The 25,717-nt window shown below is 46.7% G+C and overlaps 1 protein-coding gene across 1 annotated transcript in view; it reads left to right on the top strand.

Moving 5' to 3' along the window:
- The window catches only part of MYO1H (myosin IH), a 258,284-nt gene that overhangs the window by 106,542 nt on the left and 126,025 nt on the right, over window positions 1-25,717 (top strand). Inside the window, exons 13-20 of the mRNA XM_063939130.1 lie at window positions 13,919-13,999; window positions 17,123-17,214; window positions 19,269-19,363; window positions 19,827-19,873; window positions 20,272-20,352; window positions 23,300-23,405; window positions 23,764-23,881; window positions 24,333-24,446. Of these exons, the coding sequence (XP_063795200.1) occupies window positions 13,919-13,999; window positions 17,123-17,214; window positions 19,269-19,363; window positions 19,827-19,873; window positions 20,272-20,352; window positions 23,300-23,405; window positions 23,764-23,881; window positions 24,333-24,446 (734 nt within the window). The remainder of the gene's footprint in view (window positions 1-13,918; window positions 14,000-17,122; window positions 17,215-19,268; window positions 19,364-19,826; window positions 19,874-20,271; window positions 20,353-23,299; window positions 23,406-23,763; window positions 23,882-24,332; window positions 24,447-25,717) is intronic.

Below are 25,717 nucleotides of genomic sequence, written 5' to 3'. Positions count from 1 at the left end.
TATAGTTAGGCTCAATTAAAGTACAAATTTCGGCCTTGTCGATTTTCTTTCAAAAAGAATTGGCCTCCCTTCCAGAAGTTCAGACTTTCGTGAAAAGGCGTGCTGCACAGCCAACCTCCATTTGTGCCCCCAGTGGCACCATGGGATCTTAATGTGGTGTTGCAGTCCCTTAAATCAACTTAGAAACATAGAAACATAGAATTTGACGGCAGATAAGAACCACTTGGCCCATCTAGTCTGCCCCCTTTTGTTTATCCTTTAGGTAGTCTAAACCCTTTTTGAACCTTAATTCTTTGTAAGGATATTCATATGCCTATCCCAAGCATGTTTAAATTGCTCTACAGTCTTAGCCTCTACCACCTCTGATGGGAGACTATTCCACTTATCCACTACCCTTTCTGTGGAGTAATTTTTCCTTAAATTTCCCCTGAACCTCCCCCCCTCCAGTTTCAGTGTATGTCCTCGAGTTCTAATATTTCTCTTCCTTTGAAGAATGTTTCCCTCCTGAACTTTGTTAATACCCTTGATATATTTAAAGTTTCTATCATGTCCCCCCTTTCCCTTCTCTCCTCCAAACTATACATGTTAAGATCTTTTAGCCTTTCCGGGTACGTTTTGTGATGTAGGCCATGCACCATTTTAGTTGCCCTTCTTTGTACACTCTCTAATGTATTTATATCCTTCTGGAGATATGGTCTCCAGAACTGGACACAGTATTCCAGATGGGGCCGCACCAATGACCTATACAGTGGCATTATCACTTCTTTTTTCCTACTACTGATTCCTCTCCCTATGCAACCAAGCATCTGACTTGCCTTTCTCATTGCTTTGTTGCATTGCTTTCCTGCCTTCAAGTCACTTGAAATAGTGACTCCTAAATCCCTTTCCTCCTCAGTAGTTTCCATTATAGTACCCTTGATACTATATTTAGCCTTTGGGTTTTTGAGACCCAAGTGCATGATTTTGCATTTTTTAGCATTAAACTGTAGTTGCCACGTTCTTGACCATTTCTCAAGCCTACCTAGGTCATCAATCATTTGTTTTACCCCTCCCGGTGTGTCTACCCTGTTGCATATCTTTGTATCATCTGCAAAAAGGCATACCTTCCCTTACTTGGTTTGAACCTTTGCAGAAGATAGAGTTGAAATTTCTCACTTGGAAAGTGGTCATACTATTAGCCTTAGCATCCGCAAGGCGGGTGTCTGAGTTAGCGGCCTTGTCTCACAGGAGCCCGTATTTAATTTTCCATGAAGATAGAGCAGAGTTGAGGACTCGTCAACAACTTCTGCCAAAGGTGGTTTCATCATTCCACATGAACAAAGCTATTGTGGTGCCAGTGGCTACTGACGCCTTCGCTGAGTCAAAATCTTTAGATGCGGTTAGGGCGTTAAAGATTTATGTCGCCAGGACGGCTAATCTGAGGAAAACAGACGCTCTGTTTGTCCTCTATGCTCCCAACAAGATTGGGGCTCCTGCGTCCAAGCAGACTATTGCACGCTGGATCTGTACTACGATTCGACATGCTCATTTTACGGCTGGATTGCCGTTACCGAAATCAGTGAAGGCACACTCTACCAGAAAGGTTGGCTCTTCATGGGTGGCTGCCCGGGGGGTCTCGGCATTGCAACTCTGCCGAGTAGCTACTTGGTCGGGTTCAAACACTTTTGCGAAGTTTTACAAGTTTGATACCCTGGCTGAGGAGGACCTCATGTTTCGCCAATCGGTGCTGCAGAGTCATCCGCACATCCGCACTCTCCCGCCCGTTCTGGAGCTTTGGTATAAACCCCATGGTTCTTTTGGTGTCCCCAGTATCCTCTAGGACGTATGAGAAAATAGGATTTTAATACCTACCGGTAAATCCTTTTCTCTTAGTCCGTAGAGGATGCTGGGCACCCGTCCCAGTGCGGACTCTATCTGCAGTTTTTAGTTATTAGTTCTGTTTACACATGGGTTGTGTTATGATTATAGTCAGCCTGTTGCTGACGTTGTTCATGCCGTTGACTGGAGTTTTGTTAATTGTCATGTTGTACGGCATGTTTGAGGTGTGAGCTGGTATGGGTCCCACCTTAGTTATCATTAAATCCTTTTCCTCGGAATGTCCGTCTCCCTGGGCACACTTCCTATAACTGGAGTCTGGAGGAGGGGCATAGAGGGAGGAGCCAGTTCACACCCCTTTTTAAAAGTCTTAAAGTGCCCATGTCTCCTGCGGATCCCGTCTATACCCCATGGTCCTTTTGGTGTCCCCAGCATCCTATACGGACTAAGAGAAAAGGATTTACCGGTAGGTATTAAAATCCTATTTTCTATTGAATGGTTCTTTTTTCATTTTATTTGTTGTATAAGTCATTCAGTTTAGATGTGTTTGTCAGGAGTACAGTTATTACAGGCATCACAAGACCAGAATGTAAGGGGCGAGGATTATTAGATCTACACTGAAAAGGTCTACAGTCAATAGCTCTACTACTAATGATAGACATGCATTAGGTTGACAGGGTCAAAAGTTCGACATAGAATAGGTACACACTAGAAAAGGTCGACAGGGTCAAAAGGTCGACATGTAAATGGTTGACACAAAAAAAGTCAACACAATTTTTTTGGTGTTTTGTCACTTTTCTGCCACAAAAAAGCCCCATTAGTGTACCACATTCCCTCGTATGGCTCACTTCGCTCCCCATGCTTCGGGCAGGTAACTATTCCCAATCGTAGTCCACGTGGATGGTAAAGTATGAAAAAGTTGACAAAAATGAAAAAAACATGAACAAAAATTGTGTCTTACCACATGTGTGTTGACCATTGCTTTTGAACTGTCTACATTTTACATGTCGACCTTTTTATCCTGTCGACCTAATGCATGTCTACCATTGACTGTAGCCCTTTTCAGTGTAGATCTATAGTCCGGACACCAATGTAAGACCTGTGTATTCTTGGCCATGGAAGCTTACAGTGACGTGCGGTGGGGTGAGGCAGGTGAGGTAGAGCCATTCCTGTCATACTAACGTTTGCACCAGAGTTTTGACTGTATAAATTATATGAAAAATACAAAGAATATATTTGAAATATACTTTTTGTATTAATCTAATAATTTTTATAGCCAAAACCTCACCTGTCTATCTTTTCCACACATCTCTGATCAAAACTCACCAAATTACCAGGAGGTTATACTGCTGTACTTGTATACAGTGCCAGATTAAAGTACACATGGGCCTGGAGCTGAAATTCATGAAGGGCCTAATGTGCCGCTGCAGGGGGTGTGGCCAATGTTGCAGGTGATTATTTTTTTTGAGGGGTCATGTCCAATGGTGTGTGGGCCCTACTGTGGCGGTGGTCTGCACATGGCATGGCATGTGCTATGGGGTGCAGACAGCACTATGAAGAGCATGCTGGATTGGTGATGGTCTATGGTGGGGTCATCTCATAATATTACTGATATTATATATATATATATATATATATATAGATAACTATATATAACTATATATATATATATATATATCTAGCTAGGAAGATGGGACAGACCTAGGAGAGGAGCCTGGCCTTAAAAGATAGTGTGAGGGGAGGGAAAAAAGGATGGCACACCAGTCGGGGGTAGGGAAAGGAGGGGAGGGCAGACTGGGGTGATAGTGTATGGTGGGAACATCTCGTGTCATTACTCTGAGATGGTACAGAAGAAAAACAAAACAAATTTGATATATATATATATATATATATATGGGTTGGGTATGCATGACCCGCATCCTGGCAGCGGTATGCCAGCTGGCGCAAGTCGCCCCTTGCAGGCTTGCTGTGGTCACCACAGGTTCTATTCTCACTCTATGGGTGTCATGGACACCCACAAATGGGAATAGTCCCTGTTGGCTGGCATGCCAACCGTCAGGATTTTCAGGGGGCGGAATGAAGAGGGAGGTGCTGTGACCGGCGGTCACATAACTTCATCCCATATATATATATATATATATAAATAATAGTAATTTCGGAGAGCCTGTCCTCCTGAATGCATGCAAAATGGGAGGGAGGGCATGTGCCAAAATGGCTCTTACAGACAGAACAAAGAGAGGAGTCAAGAACTTGCAGGATTGGCCGGGGAGGGGGGGTCGATTTGTGAAAAAGAGCGTGGTGGTGGTGATGGGGACTGAACAGGTAAAGAAAAGAGGATGAGCATCAATCACAGTGGTGGGCAGGGCAAACTAAAATGTCCTGGCAGGTGGTTCCTTTGCCAGTGTAGTTTAAGCACTGCCCACTGGTTCCTTGGCAGAACTCTTGCCAGCTGCTCTGCTTTGCCTGCTGGAACTTCTCCTTGCTGCTAAGTCCCGGGGCTGCCTTTTCTGAGCTCAAAGGATTAGTGTGCGGGGACAGGTCTGGTGGGTGACAGAGCGAGTGTGGAGGGACAGGTCTGGTGTGTGATAGGGTGAGGGTGTGGGGATAGGTCTGGTAGGGGACAGGGTGAGGGTGCGGGGATAGGTCTGGTAGGGGACATGGTGAGGGGGCGGGGATAGGTCTGGTAAGGGACAGGGTGAGGGTGCAGGATCATGTCTGGTAAGGGACAGGGTGAGGGTGCAGGATCATGTCTGGTAGGGAACAGGGTGAGGGTGCTGGGATAGGTCTGGTAGGGGACAGGGTGAGGGTGTGGGGATAGGTCTAGTAGGGGACAGGGTGAGGGTGTAGGGATAGGTCTGGTAGGGGACAGGGTGAGGGGACAGGTCAGGTAGGGGACAGGTCTGGTAGGGGATAGGGTGAGGGGACAGGTCTGGTAGGGGACAGGGTGAGGGTGCGGGGATAGGTCTGGTAGGGGACAGGGTGAGGGTGCGGGGATAGGTCTGGTAGGGGACAGGGTGAGGGTGCGGGGACAGGTCTGGTAGGGGACAGGTCTGGTAGGGGATAGGGTGAGGGGACAGGTCTGGTAGGGGACAGGGTGAGGGTGCGGGGATAGGTCTAGTAGGGGACAGGGTGAGGGTGCGGGGATAGGTCTAGTAGGGGACAGGGTGAGGGTGTGGGGATAGGTCTGGTAGAGGACAGGGTGAGAGTGCGGGGACAGGTCTGGTAGGGGACAGGGTGCAGGGACAGGTCTGGTAGGGGACAGGGTGAGGGTGCGGGGATAGGTCTGGTAGGGGACAGGGTAAGGGTGTGGGGATAGGTCTAGTAGGGGACAGGGTGAGGGTGTGGGGATAGGTCTGGTAGGGGACAGGGTGAGAGTGCGGGGATAGGTCTGGTAGGGGACAGGGTGAGGGTGTGGGGATAGGTCTAGTAGGGGACAGGGTGAGGGTGTGGGGATAGGTCTGGTAGGGGACAGGGTGAGAGTGCGGGGATAGGTCTAGTAGGGGATAGGGTGAGGGTGCGGGGATAGGTCTGGTAGGGGACAGGGCGAGGGGACAGGTCTGGTAGGGGACAGGGTGAGAGTGCGGGGACAGGTCTGGTAGGGGACAGGGTGAGGGTGCGGGGACAGGTCTGGTAGGGGACAGGGTGAGGGTGCGGGGACAGATCTGGTAGGGGACAGGGTGAGGGTGCGGGGATAGGTCTGGTAGGGGACAGGGTGAGGGTGCAGGGACAGGTCTGGTAGGGGACAGGGTGAGGGGACAGGTCTGGTAGGGGACAGGGTGAGAGTGCGGGGACAGGTCTGGTAGGGGACAGGGTGCAGGGACAGGTCTGGTAGGGGACAGGGTGAGGGTGCGGGGACAGGTCTGGTAGGGGACAGGATGAGGGTGCGGGGACAGGTCTGGTAGGGGACAGGGTGAGGGTGCGGGGACAGGTCTGGTAGGGGACAGGGTGAGGGTGCGGGGATAGGTCTGGTAGGGGACAGGGTGAGGGTGCAGGGACAGGTCTGGTAGGGGACAGGGTGAGGGTGCAGGGACAGGTCTGGTAGGGGACAGTGTGAGGGGACAGGTCTGGTAGGGGACATGGTGAGAGAGTCTGTGCAGGCAGGTATGGGCACAGGTACAGCCCCCCCCCCCATTTTGTCCTTTCACAGCAACCCCCACCCCGCAATATTAACCTTACATTGGTAACCTCCCTTCAATATTTTCTACCACATCACAGTACTTATCCACAGTGTCCTCATCACAGGCAACGCCAGCAAACAATAAAATTACCTTGTAATAAACGCCCCTGCGCCTTCACCAGCTCCCCTGGCAGCCTGGACTGACGTGACACTGAGAACACTGGAAGAGTGGAGATAAGGGAGGCGGAGCTGCTCGGCCACAACACAAACACAACGGCCGGGTACGAGTGCCTCCCGTCCGCAGCCAGCCATGCGCATGTGGCTGCGGATGGCCATCAATATGTGACATATAGCAGTCTGAGGGGGGGATTGTCAGATGGCTACCCGACGTGCCCCCAGCCCAACCAGCCCCTGTGATTCCTAGCCCGGCTCCAGCCTGGAGCTGAAAGCTGGAGGCGGAGCTTGGCTAGAATAAAACCTAGATGCACGGGGGAGGAGCCTCATGCTGGTGCGGGCCGTGCATCTGGCTGCAAAAAAAAACTCCTAAATGACACGGAGGGGACACGTGCCTGGGTGCCCGTGGGTGCCCCCCCCCCCCCCCGCAACCCTGAGTCCGCCACTACGGCAGAGGGGAGTATGACGGCCGCTGACAGCTTGTGAGTTGTGACAGGAAAAAGTTTTTTCCTGTCACCACTGTCAGTCTCCTTGGGCCTATTTTCATGGGGAGGCCTGGAGCTGCAGCTCCATCCGCCCCATTGTTAATCCGGCCCTGCTTGTATATAATACTCAGATGTACACTATGGCTCATACTGTATATTGTGTGTAAATCTGGCTCTGGTGCTAGCCAGTGCCTCCTTAGACATTTACCTCACCTCACGTCCCTGGAAGCTTCCTATTACAGCTTAGGGTTCCCGAGTCCCTTCATCAGTGGCACAGATGTAATTTGTCATGTGCCGCTGATGAGGGGGCTCGGGAGACGCTCTGCATGCAGCCTGTGCAGCGGCAGCCACTGTCCCGATTGCCAGGTCAGATTACTCTGTGTGGGGCCCACGGGACGACTGTCCCTTTCGCCCATCTCTTAATCCTGCACTGCATGCGTCCAATTGGTTACTGCTCAGAGACGCAAAATGAATTTGCATACAAAGAGACTGATTTTCATTGGGCATTCATGGGAGTTATTGCGGGGAGGGGTCTAGCCAGATGCAGTATGTTTCAGACATGTCGCTGACAGCATCTGCCTCAAGAGATACAGTAGCGCTGATACAGGAGGCCATGTTTCTGCAGTGAAGATTCAACTTTGCGACCAATGTTACCCCTAAGTACGTATGGAGACGGAATAGTGCCGGTGTAAGTGGGCGTCTCAGTAGGCTGAGAATCAGTTGCAGCATTAGCATAAAGATGCAGCAAAAGACGCAGCCCTGCCTGTGTGCACCTCTGAATAAAGCCCCAATCGTGTATAAATCAGGTAAAGAGCCATATATAAGCCCTTTGTGCTGGTATCCTAGTGATCCATTTGCTTCATGTAAGTATTGCCTGGACATTTACATGCTTGTTTGAGTCTCAGAACTTTGGGCACATACCGGATACTAGGTGCCATTCTTCTGTCTAGAATCACCTAGTTGAAAATGTAAAATGTCATTGCTCCATTGAGTGCGCATGGCTTCCTGCTGTGATTCTGTGCTCACGCATGTTTTCCATGCAGTAAATGGTCAGCCAGTGCACACCTTGCAGATACAGGTCACACATTCACATGTATGCAGTCAGCTTACATTTTTCTCATTTAAGTGTTTTTTTGTTTGTTTTTATTATTTTGCACATTATTAGGCACACAAATGTGCTTATTTAGTTCCGCATATGGATTAACCTGACCCAGCCATTGTACAGCTGAATTCTGTGCACATATGTAAAGCTACTATCTTAATCTGCTCAGAACCCCCTCTTATTGTGCATAAGTAGCACTAAGCTGCAATAGTACATGCATGGCAAAGACAGACCACAAAAGCTGCTTTTGAATAGTACTGCATTTTATTTCTTCATTGCAAATGACCATCACCATGTCTACATCATAATGTTCTGTCTATACTGTATGTGTACAATACACAGGATCCACATATAGTACATATGTGTGATGTTGTGCTTCCAAGTGAATCAATGAACACAAATGATAGCTAATATAAGTGCACAATGATTGTATGATATAGCAGGAATCTTTCTCTCCATAAAGAGAATAGGTCAGATAATATGACGTGTAATGTGTTCATACTGTCTTGTAGAACCGAAGTAAATCAAAAATGCAAGGAGATCTTTAGTTTGATGTTAAGGATCTAAATCTGGTTTTGTACATTACATCCTTTTTGCTAAACACAAATAAAATGGGTTGGGTACGATATCCTGGCACTCAGCATGCATGCGGTCAGAATCCCAACAGGGGAATCCCGATGTTTAAAATCTAAATGGCCTTTGGTAAATATTGAAATCCTAACACTAACCCACCTCTCCCGCAGCCTAACCCTAACCGTCCCCTCCTGCATCCTAACCCTACTCACCCCCCTAGTCCTTAAACCTAAACCCTATATTTACCATCGGAATCTGTCTCGATTTTGAGCGTCGGGATTCCGATGCTGGGATTCTGACCGTTGGCATGCTGAGTGCTGGGATATTGACTACATGGTACCCAATAAGACAGATTGGGGTAAATTTAATAAAATAGGAGTTCTATTTAAGATGGGAGGTAGCCCATAGCAACCAATCAGATTAACATAGTAACATAGTATCTAAGGTTGAAAAAAGACAATTTGTCCATCAAGTTCAACCTATTTGTGGTCTCCGATACAGGATTATTTAGGTCTAAATTTTGCCTGATGCGGATGTCAGCCATTGTGTTTTATTCCTCTTTTCATAGTAACTATAGTGTGCAACTACGCACCATAACCCTGGATATCCTTCTCCATTAGGAATTTATCTAACCCATTCTTAAAGGTGTTGTTATGAGCCACAGCAGTGGCTCATTCCTGTTTTGCATTTTGGTTATGTATTTTATGTTATACTTCTGTTTCTGTTCCCCGTGGGTGTCATGGGGTGTTCGGAGCCCACCCTTAAGGAGAGGGTACTGTTATGAACCACAGGTAGTGGTTCATTCCTGTTTTCCGTTTGTGTATGTTATAGTTCTCTTGCAGGCCAGGATTTCCCGTTGCTCTGGTTTAGAAAACTCTTGTTTGCTGCCGGTGGTGAGTCTGTGTAATTGCAGCTTGTTCCCATGTGTTCAGCCTCACCTGTCTGTTAATTGCACCTCTCAGTTGTGCAGCAGGGCAGCTTCACGACATAATTAATTAGGGGCCCTCTGTTATATTCTGGCTCAGTGCAATACACAGACGCCGGTGATAGTTCTTGAGTTCTGAGCTAGTTCCTGCCAGTTCCGGAGTGTCTGATCCAGTGTCTGATCCAGTGTCTGATCCAGTGTCTGATGTCCTGCCGTGAAGCGTTCCTGTCCAGAAGTCTTGTGGCTTTGTCTGTGCCTGGTCGAGTATCTGGCTTCTTGGTGTCCACCGGTCTGTCGTTTGGGATTCTGCCTGTCCTCCGGTTCTGAGAGCCTGTGTCGGCTACATTGGGGGTTCCTGTCCGTTTGCCAGTATTTGTACCGGTTCCGTGAGTAGCGGCTTTGCCGCGTCCGTCGGCCTAGGCCGCTGTATTCTTTTGTTATATTTGTTACTGGTGTCTTGCAGAGGGTTCTGCATATGCTGTCACCGCCGGTACACAACAGTATAGTGTCGGCGTGTGGACAGCATTTCCTTTGTTGTTCTTTTCCTTTGGCGGCGTGCCGCACATGTATTTAGTTTTAGGGTTGTTAGTAGCCCCTAGCTTTCTGTTTGCTTTAGTTAGAGGTCCCCTTGTTATTATCCTGTCTCGGTTCACGCCTTGTCTCACTCTAAGACCTGGGGGCATCGGAGTTGGGCAGACCTAATCCGCCCTTCAAACGCGGCTGCCATGGGCCCAAGAAACCATAGTCACGCAGGCGTGAACTGACCACACGGGTGAAACAATGGAGGTAGGCTGATAGGGGCTATTTCCATACCACACATTATTTCAGCGTCACGTTCTTGTGCTCTGGACTTTCTACACAATACCTCTTTGTTCAGAGCACCAAGAACGTAACTTTATCACCGGCTATACAACAAAAAAGAAACAAAGCTAAATAGTAGTTTCTTCTTTTTTGGTCCTGTCTAGAACTCAGTGTGCAGAATCCAGTCCGGTGTTTAGAATCCAGTCCTGTCTAGAATTCAGTGTGCAGAATCCAGTCCGGTGTTTAGAATCCAGTCCGGTGTTTAGAATCCAGTCCGGTGTTTAGAATCCAGTCCAGTGTTTAAAAATCCAGTCCAGTCTTGTCTTGTTTAGTCTTGTCTTGTCTAGTTTGAAATCCTCCTATGCCTACTATGCAAGCCCTGCAAGCATCTCTCTCAGCCCTGAACTCTGCTTTCAGTGCTTTGAAACCTGAGCGGCTGGAAGTTTTACAGCAATATTTAAAGCAACTGCAAAACCTTCTGACCAAAATTTTGCTTATCTTGCCAGAAGTTGTTGAGAGTACATCTATCTCTGAAGAGACTCTTGCTCACAATATGGTGACAAGAGAATCCTCAGGTTCAGTTGGAGAGAAAAAGTTTAAAAGTTTTCTGCGGCCCAGGCTCTCAGAAGAGGAGCGTCTGCGTCGCAGAAACTTAAATTTATGCCTATATTGTGGGGGTTTAGGCCACTATCTGCAGACCTGTGAGTTGCGCAAGCCAAAGTGTGGCGACAAGTCCTGCCCTCTGGCCAAGTTGAGTCAGGATACAAGACCTACTCCTGTCTCTACTGTGGCAGAGGTACTTGTCACACAACCCACACTAAAAAGCACTCTGTCCTATAATTGGGGTCCTTGGGTTAGGGAGCCCCATTATAGATTCAGGAACCAAAGGAGAATGTTTCTCTCCTCTCTTGATTTTCCTGTTGAAGCAGAGTTGCAAACCCCTGGAGCAGTGCCCGATGCCCGGGGTCCTGGAGTGGTGCCCGATGCCCGGGGTCCTGGAGCGGTGCCCGATGCCCAGGGTCCTGGAGCGGTGCCCGATGCCCAGGGTCCTGGAGCGGTGCCGATGCCCAGGGTCCTGGAGCGGTGCCCGATGCCCAGGGTCCTGGAGCGGTGCCCGATGCCCAGAGTCCTGGAGCGGTACCTGATGCTCTGGGTCATAGAGGGACATCGAATATTATAGCTCAGGTGTCAATACCAGAAGGGGTCTCAGAAGCTGTTACCCCAGGTAGGGACTTGAAAAGCGCAACTCCAGAGAAGGTGTCTAAAACCATAGCTCTAGAAGGGAACTCGAGAAGCAAAACCCCAGAAGGGATCTTTGAAGTAATATCCCCAAGTGGGGTCTCGAGAGACACAGCCCCAGAGAAGGGTCTAGAAGTCACTTCCCCAGGAAAGGACTTAAGAGGCATAGCGTTAGTGGAGGTTCTGCAGGTTATAGCTTCAGCAAAAGTCCCGGAAGTCATAGTCCCGGTAGAAGTTTCGATAATTATCGACTCAGAGAGGGAGGCTGACGGCCCGGTCCCAGAGAGGGAGGCTGACGGCCCGCTCCCAGAGAGGGAGGCTGACGGCCCGCTCCCAGAGAGGGAGGCTGACGGCACGGTCCCAGAGAGGGAGGCTGACGGCCCGGTCCCAGTAAAAGAATCCGAGGTGCTGCCCCCAGCGGGGTTCCCGAAGGCCACTGCCCCAGCGGGGTTCCCGAAGGCCACTGCCCCAGTGGGGGTTCTGAGGGCCACTGCCCCGGGTGGGGTTCAGAAAGTCACTACCCCGGGTGGTGTTCCGAGGACCACTGCCCCGGGTGGGGTTCCGAGGGCCACTGTCCCGGGTAGGGTTCAGAAAGTCACTGCCCCAGGTGGGGTTCAGAAAGTCTCAGCCTCGAGTAAGGTCAGTAGTGACCAGGTCCTAGCAAAGCACTCTAGTCAGTCAGATGGGAAGGAAGCAGATCCGTGAGTAGCGGCTTTGCCGCGTCCGTCGGCCTAGGCCGCTGTATTCTTTGGTTATATTTGTTACTGGTGTCTTGCAGAGGGTTCTGCATATGCTGTCACCGCCGGTACACAACAGTATTGTGTCGGCGTGTGGACAGCATCTCCTTTGTTGTTCTTTTCCCTTGGCGGCGTGCTGCACATATATTTAGTTTTAGGGTTGTTAGTAGCCCCTAGCTTTCTGTTTGCTTTAGTTAGAGGTCCCCTTGTTATTATCCTGTTTCTGTACACGCCTTGTCTCACTCTAAGACCTGGGGGCATCGGAGTTGGGCAGACCTAATCCGCCCTTCAAACGCGGCTGCCGTGGGCCCAAGAAACCATAGTCACGCAGGCGTGAACTGACCAAACGGGTGAAACAATGGAGGTAGGCTGCTAGGGGCTATTTCCATACCACACATTATTTCAGCGTCACGTTCTTGTGCTCTGGACTTTCTACGCAATACCTCTTTGTTCAGAGCACCAAGAACGTAACAGGTGTTGACTGAGTCCGCTGTTAGAACTCCCTCAGGCAGGAAATTCCAAACACATATTGTCCTTACTGTGAAAAAAAGTTTACGCCGCATTGTGCGGAATCTCCTCTCCTCTAACCTAATCGATTGTCCACGTGTCCTCTGTGCTGATCTTACCAAAAACAGGTTCCGCGCAAGCTCTGTGTATTGTCCCCTTATATATTTGTAGATGTTGATGTTCATGTCCCCTCTTAGTCGCCTCTTTTCCAGTGTAAACATGCCTAGCCTTGCAAGCCTTTCCTCGTATTCCAGCGTCTCCATGCACTTAATTAGTTTGGTCGCCTGCCTCTGAACCTTTTCTAGCTCCAGGATATCCTTTTTGTAGTATGGTGCCCAAAATTGCACACAGTATTCAAGATGTGGCCTCACTAGTGATTTATATAATGGGAGTATAACACTCTCGTCCCTTGCATCAATTCCCCGTTTTATGCATGCTAATATCTTATTAGCCTTCTTTGCTGCAGTCCTACTTTGGGTACTACTGCTTAGTTTGCTATCTATGAGGACACCTAAGTCCTTTTCCAGTACAGAATCCCCTAATGTTACCCCATTTAGTATGTAGGTGTAATTTTTGTTCTTGCTACCACAGTGCATTACCTTACACTTGTCTGTATTGAAGCGCATTCTCCACTTGGCTGCCCAAGCTTGTAGTTTAACTAATACCGCATTCAGATCGCAAATGCCGGATCCCACCCGGTAAAAGAAACGTGTCCTTACCGGGTGGGATCCGGCATTTGCGCTCCTTTGCTGGCTTTCCGACCCGGCAATATACCGGGTCGGTTGCCATAGCAGCGGGGGGGGGGGGGGGGGGGGGGCGCAGCAGGGGTGGGGTTGGAGGCGGCGCTGGGAGATGAGCTCATATCCTGCGCCGCCTCTCCCTATGCTGTGAATGGGAACCGTGTCGCATCGACGCGGCTCCCATTCACACTGCACCTGACCCGGTATTCAACCCGGGTATAATCCTTCTTTTATACCGGGTTGAATTACCGGGTCAGACGACCCGCTAATTCTTGGAAAGTGCTTTCACATCGCACACTGACCCGTGTCGACACGGCAATATGCCGTGTCGATACCGGGTTATTTGTGCGATGTGAAAGGGGTATTAGTTATTCTGAAGAGACTCAGCATCCCCCTCCACATTTATAACTTTACACAATTTGGTATCATCTACAAAAATTGACACCATGCTCTCTAGACCTTCTTATTTATCTAGCACCTTCTAGAAAATAATACCTGTAATCTGATTGGTTGCTGTGGGCAAAACCCCATCTTAAATAGAACTCCCATCTTAGTAAATTTACCAATTAGTGTTGATAATCTTGTTTGGGAACAGCCCCCTTTACCTTCTGTTTCTTTGTAGGTATGTAATCACATATCATTCAGCACTTGCATTCTAAATATAATGTGATAATAGTACTGCTCTGCTTTTTCTCCTAAACAGTGGGAGCCTATCCAGTATTTTGACAACAAAATTATTTGTGACTTAATTGAGGAGAAGCACAAGGGGATAATTTCTATAATGGTAATACATATTAATATAGTATATTACTGTTTAGTACTGTAAAAATATAAGGTATACTAATAATTATGTAAATAGTCCAACTATACCTAACAGCTAAATTCCCGCGTTTCATACTAGGGACATGGCTACTTTATTTTAGGGTCCTGCATACGGATTCTAAAATGTTAGGCAGTCCCTTCACCACCTCTCAATCCATTAAAAAAAGACCCATTGATTGTCATACCAGCAGGATCAGAGCAGCCATGCTTGTGGCAACTTTTGCAGAACATCCTGTGAAAGGAGACATGCAGTACATTCCATGGGACAACTCTGTTCCGGTCAGAATTGTGGGACAGAAACCTTAAATTGGTGCTAAAGGATGAGGCATTGTTTCTTATAGTATTTCTCTGATTTTACTTTATGTACTCTGCAGTGGCGGAACTAGCGAGCGGTGGGCCCAGGTGCGACAAAATGCTTTGGGCCCCCCCACCCCCATCCCATCCAAGTCCACCCCCTCACCCCTGGAGAGGATCTGGTGAGGGGGACCTGCTCAGGGCCAGAGAAATGGATACCTAGCAACAGTGCCGTAACTAGACATTTTAGCACTGTGTGCAAGAAACGGCATCGGAGCCCCACCACTGCATGCAAAACAGGGGCAGTGCGCGCCGCAGGCGCGCGCAAAAATACATAGTGGCGTGGCTTCGTGGGGAAGGGGTGTGGCCACAAAATAATACCAATTCATAAAACGGTGCACAGTAGTCTCCATTCTTCAAATTACGCCGCACAGTAGCACCACTACACCAGGTAGAGACCCTTTTACACCTTACAGCGGACAGATTCCTCTTTTTAAACATAACGGCAGACAGCGTGCACTTTTTACACATAACGGCAGACATCGTCCCCTTTTTACACATAACGGCAGACAGCGTGCCCTTGTTACACATAGCGGAAGACATCGTCCCCTTTTTACACATAACGGCAGACAGCGTGCCCTTGTTACACATAGCGGAAGACAGCGTACACTTTTTACACATAACGGCAGACAGCGTCCCCTTTTTACACATTACGGCAGACAGCGTGCCCTTGTTACACATTACGGCAGACAGCGTCCCCCTTTTTACACATTACGGCAGGCAGACTCCCCCTTTTTACACATAGCGGCAGGCAGATTTCCCATTTTTACACCTAGCGGCAGGCAGTCCCCCCTTTTTACACATAGAGGCAGGCAGATTTCCCATTTTTACACCTAGCGGCAGGCAGTCCCCCCTTTTTACACATAACGGCAGACAGCGTGCCCTTGTTACACATAGCGGCAGACAGCGTACACTTTTTACACATAACGGCAGACAGCGTCCCCTTTTTACACATTACGGCAGACAGCGTGCCCTTGTTACACATTACGGCAGACAGCGTCCCCCTTTTTACACATTACGGCAGGCAGACTCCCCCTTTTTACACATAGCGGCAGGCAGATTTCCCATTTTTACACCTAGCGGCAGGCAGTCCCCCCTTTTTACACATTACGGCAGGCAGATTCCCCCTTTTTACACATAGCGGCAGGCAGATTCCCCATTTTTACACATTACGTCAGGCAGTCCCCCCTTTTTACACATTGCGGCAGGCAGATTCCCCATTTTTACACATTACGTCAGGCAGTCCCCTCTTTTTACACATTACGGCGGCAGATTCCCCATTTTTCACACATTGCGTCAGGCAGATTCCCCATTTTTACACATTACGTCAGGCAGTCCCCCCTTTTTACACATTACGGCAGGCAGATTTCCCATTTTTACACATTGCGGCAGGCAGATTCCCCATTTTTACACATAGCGGGTGGCAGATTCCCCATTTTTACACATTACGTCAGGCAGTCCCCCCTTTTTACAAATTGCGGCAGGCAGATTCCCCATTTTTACACATTACGTCAGGCAGTCCCCCCTTTTTACACATTACGGCAGGCAGATTCCCCCTTTTTACACATTGCGGCAGGCAGTCCCCCCTTTTTACACATTGCGGCAGGCAGTCCCCCCTTTTTACACATTGTGGCAGGCAGTCCCCCCTTTTTACACATAGCGGCAGGCAGTCCCAACAAAGAAAGAAAGAGACAGAAAGAAAGAATGAAAGAAAGAAAGAAAGATAGAAAGATAGAAAGAAAGGATTATACTTACCCTCTCCGCTGGCTCAGGCTCCTCGGTGCAGCGTCAGACGATTCCATTTCCTGGGCAGTAGAGAAGGAGGAGGAGGGAGGTGGAGGAGGGAGCCGCAGCAGCGCTTTGTTACTGGTGGAGGTGCTGCTGCTGCTGCCCCTCTGCTACACTATAGGCTGTTCTCGGAAGACAGCCTATAGTGAAGCAGAGGAGCAGCAGCGCCTCCACCAGTAACAAAGCCCTGCTGCGGCTCCCTCCTACACCTCCCTCCTCCTCCTTCCCCCGTCCGTGCCGCTGCTCCTCTGCCTCCCCTACAGTGCACATGGATTTCCCATTAGAGAAATATTTTGCATTTGCGATCCATGCTGAATTAGGCCCTGTATCGCTTAGTGATGGCGCAACTGGTATGTTAGAGCAGCTGAAAGAGATGAGTGGCTACAGTCAAGTGCAGTACGGAGCTATAATGCCATGGAGAGGGTGGAAGGCTGTACTTGATGTGCAAGAAAAGAGGCTGAGAAGTGAACAGGAGGGAAAAGGACCCTGCTGCTAGAAGATTATATTCTAAGGGGAAGGGAGAGACAGACATTTGACATAAGGCAAGAGCTGGTAAAGGGAACCTGAGTGCAGGTGGTAAGAGAGGTAGAGATGGCCGGGGCAGGAGGGTGGGGTGTGCCACCTTGCGAATAGGATATTTTGGTGTATGGGTACACTTTGATGAACAGGTGCATTTTCAGTGTTTGAAGATCGGTCGAGTTGTAGACAGTCTAATAGAGTGAGGGCACACGTTCCAGTGTAGGGGGGCAGCACAGGAGAAATCTTGGATTGGAGCATGCAATGCAGTACCCAGGGTAGGGGATAGGCAATTGTCATTGGCTCACCAGAGAGGGTGAGAGGAGGTTTATGCAGGGAGATATATTATATTACAGTATTTCGTATTCTACACATACTTAGATTTAGTCATTGAGTATATTATTATGTCCTTTTCTTTCTGTCATAGGATGAAGAATGCTTGCGACCGGGGGAAGCCACAGATCTCAGCTTTCTAGCAAAGCTGGAAGAGAAGGTTGGAGACCACCCTCACTTCTTAACGTAAGTGTATGATGTCTGTCCTATCCAAAATTATATTATTATTTAGCATTTATAAATTGTCAATTTATTCCTTAGCACTGTACAATATAGAAAGTGTGCCTAATTATATATTATAGAATTTTGTTGTAGTAAAAGAAAACATAAGACATGAGCACATTATACACTGCTACTGCCATTCTTCAACACACACCTTATTGTTCTAGCCACCGACCCCACTATGGAGAAGAATGCAGTGCACAGTCACTGACACTGTCAGAGGAGTATGGGCACCAGAGCAGCAATACTTCATACCTCTCACCTGCCCCTTTCCATTCTAGGGTTGGCCATTGGCTATCGCTGGTTAGCAACCAATTATGGCTTGCTGCCATTGGTCGATGCTTTTACCATTGATGCTGGGGTCCTAAAAATATAGATATATATACTGGCGCCGGCTGTTAATCCAATAAGGGACAATACCAAAACATAAAATTGTCAACAATTTATTAAATAAACAATAAAAACTATATACTAGATATTTTAAAAGAAGTGAATGACAGTTCTCTGTCTGGATTGAGTTATCACAATTCTCTGTCTGAATTGAGTTGGAAACAGAGAAATATTTGCAAATGACCACTTAGTTCTCTCTCAAATTGATATGCACAACATCTGGTTAGGGCTCATTCCTCATCATAGCCATTGGTTTAATTTCAAGTGCAGTGTTACCCAGTCCTTGGAGCTACATACAATCTGACCACTAGCACTATCTCCACTTCTGCTTCGACTGGTAACAATTGGACTCCTTTGCCTCCATTGGACTTTCTTAAGTGTTTCAGCTCTGGGACCCGGAACTATCCCCTACTGCCATTTGGATTTACAGCTGCAATTGAGATCCTTTGGGGACCACACCTGCAAGGACTGGGTAACACTGCACTTTAAATGAAACCAATGGCTATGATGAGGAATGAGCCCTAACCAGATGTTGTGCATATCAATTTGAGAGAGAACTAAGTGGTCATTTGCAAACATTTCTCTGTTACCAACTCAATTTAGACAGAGAACTGTGATAACTCAATCCAGACAGAGAACTGTCATTCACTCCTTTTAAAATATCTAGTATATAGTTTGTATTGTTTATTTACTAAATTGTTGACAATTTTATGTTTTGGTATCGTCCCTTATTGGATTAACAGCTGGCGCCAGCATATATATCTATATTTTTAGGCAACACATATCAGGGGCTGTCCCCCCCCCCCCCCCCCCCCCCCCCCTATACTGGCACTCATCATCTTTTTACCTGTAATTATGCTGGGGTCCTGGTTCACAATTTGTTTCGTCTTCGAATAGTCTCTTTTCCTCCACGCAATCCATTAATTGTCCAAAAATCCATGGCAGAGGTTCTCAAACGCAGTCCTCAAGGCACCCTACGTCCAGGTTTAAGGTATAGCCATGGCCCAGTATAGATGGTTAAATCAAATTGACTAAGGTACCAATTAAGTCACCTGTGGCCAAGCATGGATATACTTAAAAGCTGGACCGTTTAGGTGCCTTGAGGACCACGTTTGATAACCTCTGATCTATGGTATTCTCCCGATAATTTGAAACCACTGACCATCAATAGATGGCCGACCCTAATACATTCATGCTGTTAGTAATCACACTACAGTGATTGCAGGAGGGAATGTAGGGGTCACGTGTCACCCTGCTCTCCTGCAAGTAAAACATCAGAACAGGTAGGAAGAACCATGTTGGGGGTCAGAGTTGGAGATGGTGTTGCCTTAGACTCATGGAGGAAAAGCCCTGGATGTAAAGGGATGGGAGCAGATACAGGAAAATGTAAATCAGATTCAGGCACATTTTATTAATTACACAACATAATTGTTTTCATAATGACTAATATTGAATCATGCCACTGCAAAACTACTTTCCAGAAAATGTTTCACCCATTATTTAATTGAAGACAAATTCAATTTATATTATACATGTATTACTGAGGTTGACTAGTTTCATAGTACATTGTTCCAGATTCTCTCTCTGACATTACTGAGATTGCGCTCCTCTCTTTGTGCCATTTACAGCCGCAAACTTGCAGGCCCAGGGACTAGGAAGGCAATAGACTGGGTGGACTTCCAGCTTCTCCACTATGCAGGGGAGGTTACTTACTGTGCTGTGGGTGAGTATTGAACACATTTCAGTTCTTTATACACAGTACTTTGTGCACAGTACAAAGCTGAAAAAAACAACTTTTTATAGTTATTTGTTCATCTTATGCATAAAACAGCTGTGAAATGATTCATTTTGACATTTTAAGATAACCTCTACAGCTAAGTGGGTCTCTTTATTGATGATGGACCATATACCACGTGTCACTGCTGCTTTGCCGTATTCTAACGGAAATCAATTTGTAAACTGTTCAACAGGCAGTCTCTGAATTTCAGCAGTATTTTAGAATCAGCAGATTACTGTATTTCTCCACTCATTATATTTTAGGATCAGCTGAATCTGTTTGTTTATATTTAAAACTACAATTTTTTTTTAACCTGAAATAAAGGGTGGTCATGGTATTGAAGAGGGGAATTAAGGTTTTTTTTAATCCAAAATCTTTAAATACACTATTTTGAATTATTCTGTTTTAGGATTTTTAGAAAAAAATAACGACTTGCTGTACAGGAATCTAAAAGAGGTAAGCTGCTGTACAGTATGCGGATGTTTTTCTTATATTTCCATTACGAGGTGCGCCTATTGCAGCGTCTGGGATGCGTGTGCATTCACTTCAATGGGAGCGTCTCTGCGCAATCCCATAGAGCGGCTAGATGCCGGATCGTCTAGTCACGCCGGGAGTGCATGTTTGCAATGGAACCTTAGATTGCGCACACAGCGAGTAATCGAGCGAGTAATCATTAATACATTCCCGCTATCTATAATTTCATATTGCCACAATATGAATGTATCATTATCTTATTTGGAACCCGATAATTAATAAATATGCCCCAAAGTATCTTACCTTAAAAGCTCTGTAGTGTATATTTTCCTTTGTAGTGTTTGTATAATATATACTTTCACTGACTCATCTTTTTTCAGGTGGTTATAAAATCTAAAAATTATATCTTAAGGGATTGCTTTCATGCATCAGAACTGGACAACAGGAAGCGACCTGATACTGTAAGTGGACCCAAACTCCTTCCAACAAAAATAATCTGGATGACTCGGCTCCCGCTCCCTAGTTTATGTCTTCATATGCCCAGAGCCGGCCCTAACCAATATGAAGCCCTAGGCAAGATTTTGGCTGGTGCCCCCTAGCACCACCGCTGGTTCCGCCTCTGACCTTGCTCCTCTTTCCTAGCACCATCACCCCTCACCCATAGCAGTCCTTATTTTGGTGTTTGTACCCCCTATATTTTAAATAGGAACAGTTCGCACATTTGGCGCACAGCCCAGAAAGGGGTGTGTTTTTGCTGGCAAGGGGCATGGCCACACAATAGTAACCCCAATTCCAATTACGCCACACTGTACTGCAACTTTATTCCCATTTTATCATGCAATAGTGTCCATAATTCATATTACATCCCACAGTAGTATCACTTTACCTTATAAACGCTACTCCTCACAGTGGAGCTCCTTATTCACATTACATCACACTGAATTGCTCATTATTCACAATACACAACACCCTATTGCTCTTTATTCACATTAGCCGACACAGTAGTGACCTTTCTATACGCAACGCCACATAGAGCACCTTATACACATAATGCCACATATTAGTAATGCATTTATACACAATTCCACACAGTAATGCCCCTTACACATATGAGACACATTAATGTCCTTATAAACATAATGCGCCTTACACATTATGACAACCTTTATTAATGCCCTTTTACACATAATGTTCCTTACACATATGCCGCACATTATTAATGCCCTTAAACACATAATGACACACATCGTGCCCCCTACACATTTGCTGCACATTATTAGTGCCTCTATACACATAATGACACACATACAGTAGTACCCTGTTACACATATGCCGCACATTATTGATGCCCTTATACACATAATGACACACATAGTGCCCCTTTACACATATGTTGCACATTATTAATGCATTTTTACATGACACACATAATGCTCCTTACACATATTCCGAACACTACTGCACAACCAACCCACTCACATGCACACAGCACTCACACTGCCACTAGCACTGTGACCTCTGCCTCTGCTTGGATACAGATGTGTCCTCATAAATCTTGCCTCAATGCTAACGTCAGGCACCTTTTTTTTATGAAAATGCATCTTATTTGCATTGCTATGTGGCTAGGATGCACAAGCAGCTTCTGCTGATTAAACTGATATGCAGCATGCAGACTGTGGCTGTATCTGTATCTGCATATGAAGAAATGCTACATACAGAATATAGGCATGCTGCATATCATTTTAATCAGCAGAAGCTGCTGATGCCCCTAGGCATATCAAATGCCCTAGGCAATTGCCTAGTTTGCCAATGCCTATGCCTATGGCTGGCTCTGCATATGCCATTAAAATTTGGCTGGATTACAGGCAGTTCTAACATGCTGTCCCAGTATGTTCCATTCACCAGGCATTGAGTACAGCAGAGATTCACCTCAAAGGTGGCTTATAACAACCTTTCCTGTAAGGATATATGGACATTCAGGACAGCACAAGAAGACTGTAGGATGGAATTGTGTCCTACTTTCTCCTTTCGTTGTCTCAAATGTCTATGGGGGTCATTCCGAGTTGATCGTAGCTGTGCTAAATTTAGCACAGCTACGATCATGTTCCCAGACATGCGGGGGAACGCCCAGCAAATGGCTAGCCCGCCCTGCATGTCTGTCCAACCCCCATCCCCCCCGCACGGGTGGTATTCATGTGACCGGCATTCACCGACATCCCGCCCCCTCACTATCCCAATGGTTGGCATGCCGACCATAGAGTGGGAATAGAACCCGTGGTGACCGCAGGTCGCCACCGAGCCCGCAAGGGGCTTGTTGCACTCGCCCCTCCCCACCGGGATCCCAGCGTCGGTATGCTGCCGGGATCCCGGCGTCGGTATGCTGACCGGCGGTCTCCCGGGAGTTGCTCGTCGCTGCCCCTGGTCGCAGCGGCTGCGTGTGACGTCATGCAGCCGCTGCAGCCCTCCCCCCCCCCCCACGGTCCGGCCACGCCTGCATTGGCCGGACCACGCCCCCAAAATGGCGGCCTCCCCCTCTCGCCTAGTGACCACCTCTGCCTGTCAATCAGGCAAAGGCAATCGCTAGGGAAGGACGGCCTTTGGCACTGTGGCGCCGGTACATGCGCAGTTCTGACCCGATCACTGCGCTGCGATAAACTGCAGCGAGCGATCGGGTTGGAATGACCCCCTATGGCAGAGTGATGGTGGCATGTACTTTAAGAAAGCCTACTTTAGTTTAAATCTGTATGGTTATTCGACATTGCACCCAAGAAAAAGCTTAACAGTATATAAATTCTTTTTGGTAAACTAAAACCAAAAAGTATTCCAGATGTATACAGCATATCACAGCAAGCAAACATTGCTCTAGTTAAGTAAAAAGTAAGAATTTCCTTGGAAATGAAGCGGTCATTTCATGGTGACATGCAGTTTAACTGACCTCCTTATGTACATGGAAACTTATCTGATTCGCCCCTTTTCTTTAACTTCGCATTTAGCCCTTGTAGTTCTCCTCTTGCAAAATCTTTGTTTCTGAGTTTGGAAACGTCTGTTCGCCAGTTAATGCTATATGCAAGATTTTGTCCTGAAAACTCCTCTGAACATACTGTGAGTTTCAGGGATTCTAAGTAAGTGTTTCATTTTCTAAACATCCTGAAAGTGGCTCCTAAAGTAAAATAACACTTGGTAGGAAGAATCTCTGGTGATAGCAAAAGACAAGCCAAAATCTGTGCTTTAATAGCATTTATCCCTGTAACTGGGAATCACTGATTTAGATGCCACACTGGCTATGTATATGCCATCTGTAATGCACTATATACTGTATATTTTTTGCCACAATGTATGTTTAGATATAAACAAAATCACAGTATATAACAATGTAACACATATCTTCCCACTTACCTATCCTCCCAGGTAACCACTCAGTTCAAGCATAGTTTGTCAAGCCTTATAGAAATCCTGATGTCCAAGGAACCAGCATACATTAGATGTATCAAGCCGAACAATGACAAACTGCCTGGTAAGAACAATACTGTACTGTATGTAAAAGAGCATTAGTTGTACGCAGCATCTATAATAGCAGTTCATACACTGATCTACTCAAACAAAACAACTAGAACTGGCTGCAATGGATGAAAATGTTTAACAATGAGTTTAATTCATTGCTGGCTTGAGAAATTATGTTATCATAACTCAACTTGGAATGTGAACTGTTCTAGGGGAATTTAGCATTCCAGCATTAAAGTGTATTTACCTCTGGGTGGTAAGTTACATTTATTCCCTATTAGCCCTGCAGCTGTCAGGAAAACATGCTACTGTATATTAGGAGTGTTCTCTATATTATTATAACAGTAAATGTTATGATGTGTTTACCACAGGGAAATTTGATGAAATGTTGGTCCGCCACCAGGTGAAATACCTGGGCTTAATGGAGTATTTACGAGTCAGAAGAGCGGGATTTGCCTATCGCAGAAAATACGAGACATTCCTGCAGAGGTAGGTTTATGTGCTGCAGATGGCACGGAAGGTTGTGCAGATCATTCTGAGGATACGTTGCCGGTTTTCACACATTTTTTTAACACATACATTTGTTAAATGGTTGGAAAGCATAATCTACAGGAAATAATGACTGCAGTATTTAGTATATGATGAATCTTACTTATTCAAGATTATTTAATAAGTGCAAACATGTCCATCTCAGCTCTAGCATCTAGCACAATTCGGCAACAGCAGGTTTAGCAGCTTCACAATCACAGGTTTGATAATTACCCTGAGTACTTTTATGCTGTTTGTGCATATTGCTTATATAAACTTGCTGTGATGCTTTCAGTGCATAATTTCCTATAATGCTAATCATACCACTAACTGTGAGTGTCATTTACATTTATGTTTCTTATTCTGCTTTACACAAGAAAGGTAAAATTATACTTTTTCATTTGTGCTGTAGGTACAAATCATTGTGTCCAGAGACTTGGCCCAACTGGGCCGGCCCTGCACGAGAAGGAGTTGAGAGACTGGTGAAGCACATGGGTTACAAACCCGAGGAATACAAGCTGGGAAGGTAGCTAAACATGTTTGACCAAACCATGGACTGGGCAAGTTTACATTTGATTTCATTCTGTGATTAATTAATAGTGATTAATCTGTTTGACAGACACATTTTCTTACATAAAAAAGGCACCTGATGATGCACATACTAATTTTACAGAATTAACCATGTATGCAATTATTACATCAATTTTTACCCCCATACTGTGGACACAGCTGTCTCCTGCTATAGCACAACTACTAGAAACAGCCTGCCCCCAATGCAGGGTACTGCACCGTTACTCATAATCATTGTCTCTCATTTTGTTTTGCCTTTATTATTTTCTGGCATTTGTCATTGTATCATATACTTTCACCCTGTTAGTAGAGGCTTTTTATCCTTGAATTACCATTATACAGTACTGCTTTGCTATTCCCTACTGAAGTCCTGCCTCTGTACCACTACACCTCTACCCTATGTGTTACAGTATGTCTGCCCTATCCAGGGGCTGGCTGGCAACTTTTAGCCTGGGGGGCAAATTAAATCAAGTGTCCCCGGCTTCTCTACCAGTGCATCGCAATGGCAAAATGGATGTGGCAGATAAAAAACTGCAGGCATTGTTTATCTAATGGGCACAGGTGGGGCTGCATAGTGTGGCACCCCATCAGAGCTAACACAGATGTGCTAAAGACTTTTGTGCCCTTTTACTCCCTAGAAAATGCAGCCTGGCTGAACACTTTCTACTTGCTGCATTGAAAGGGTTAAAGACATATTCCATGCTGCATCTGGCACAGAGACACTGCTGACTCAGAATCAGTTAACTGCCAGGTTCAAAATAAAGAGGCCGTTGGAGTGCTGGGGTGGCCATCTTAAGTCAACAGCTAGCAGGGAGCAGAAAACGATGTAAGGTCTGAGGCGTCCACGACAGCCTAAACAGTCTTCAGATGGCTCTGTAAGGGAGCAGAGCAATGCTGTGGAAACAGCGGGGCAGCGCTGACTGACTGAGCAGTCCTGTAACTGCGATGCAGGGTGCCTCATGTGAGGGTGCCCTGCAGCTGATGGAAGTCTTGAGGTATTGCTGAGAAGGCTGCCATGGTGAGTGGGGCTGCAGGCTCGGCAAACAGTGACAGTTCAGACCCTAAACCGGTCCCTAAATCCTATGAGGGCCGGGCGTTGCATCAAATCCCTGTGAGTGACAGCAGCCCAGGCATGAAGGCAGACTGCATTACCTTATAAGGCAGCTGGTGGGCAGTGGTTTTGAGGACAGACCCATGAGGAGAGCAGCCAGCAGTGAGAAAGAGACA

This window comes from Pseudophryne corroboree, chromosome 1 (assembly GCF_028390025.1).
Source record: "Pseudophryne corroboree isolate aPseCor3 chromosome 1, aPseCor3.hap2, whole genome shotgun sequence".
Classification (NCBI taxonomy): domain Eukaryota; kingdom Metazoa; phylum Chordata; class Amphibia; order Anura; family Myobatrachidae; genus Pseudophryne; species Pseudophryne corroboree.
The sequence above is the reverse complement of the archived record's forward strand: the minus strand, read 5'-3'. Positions and strand labels throughout refer to the sequence as shown.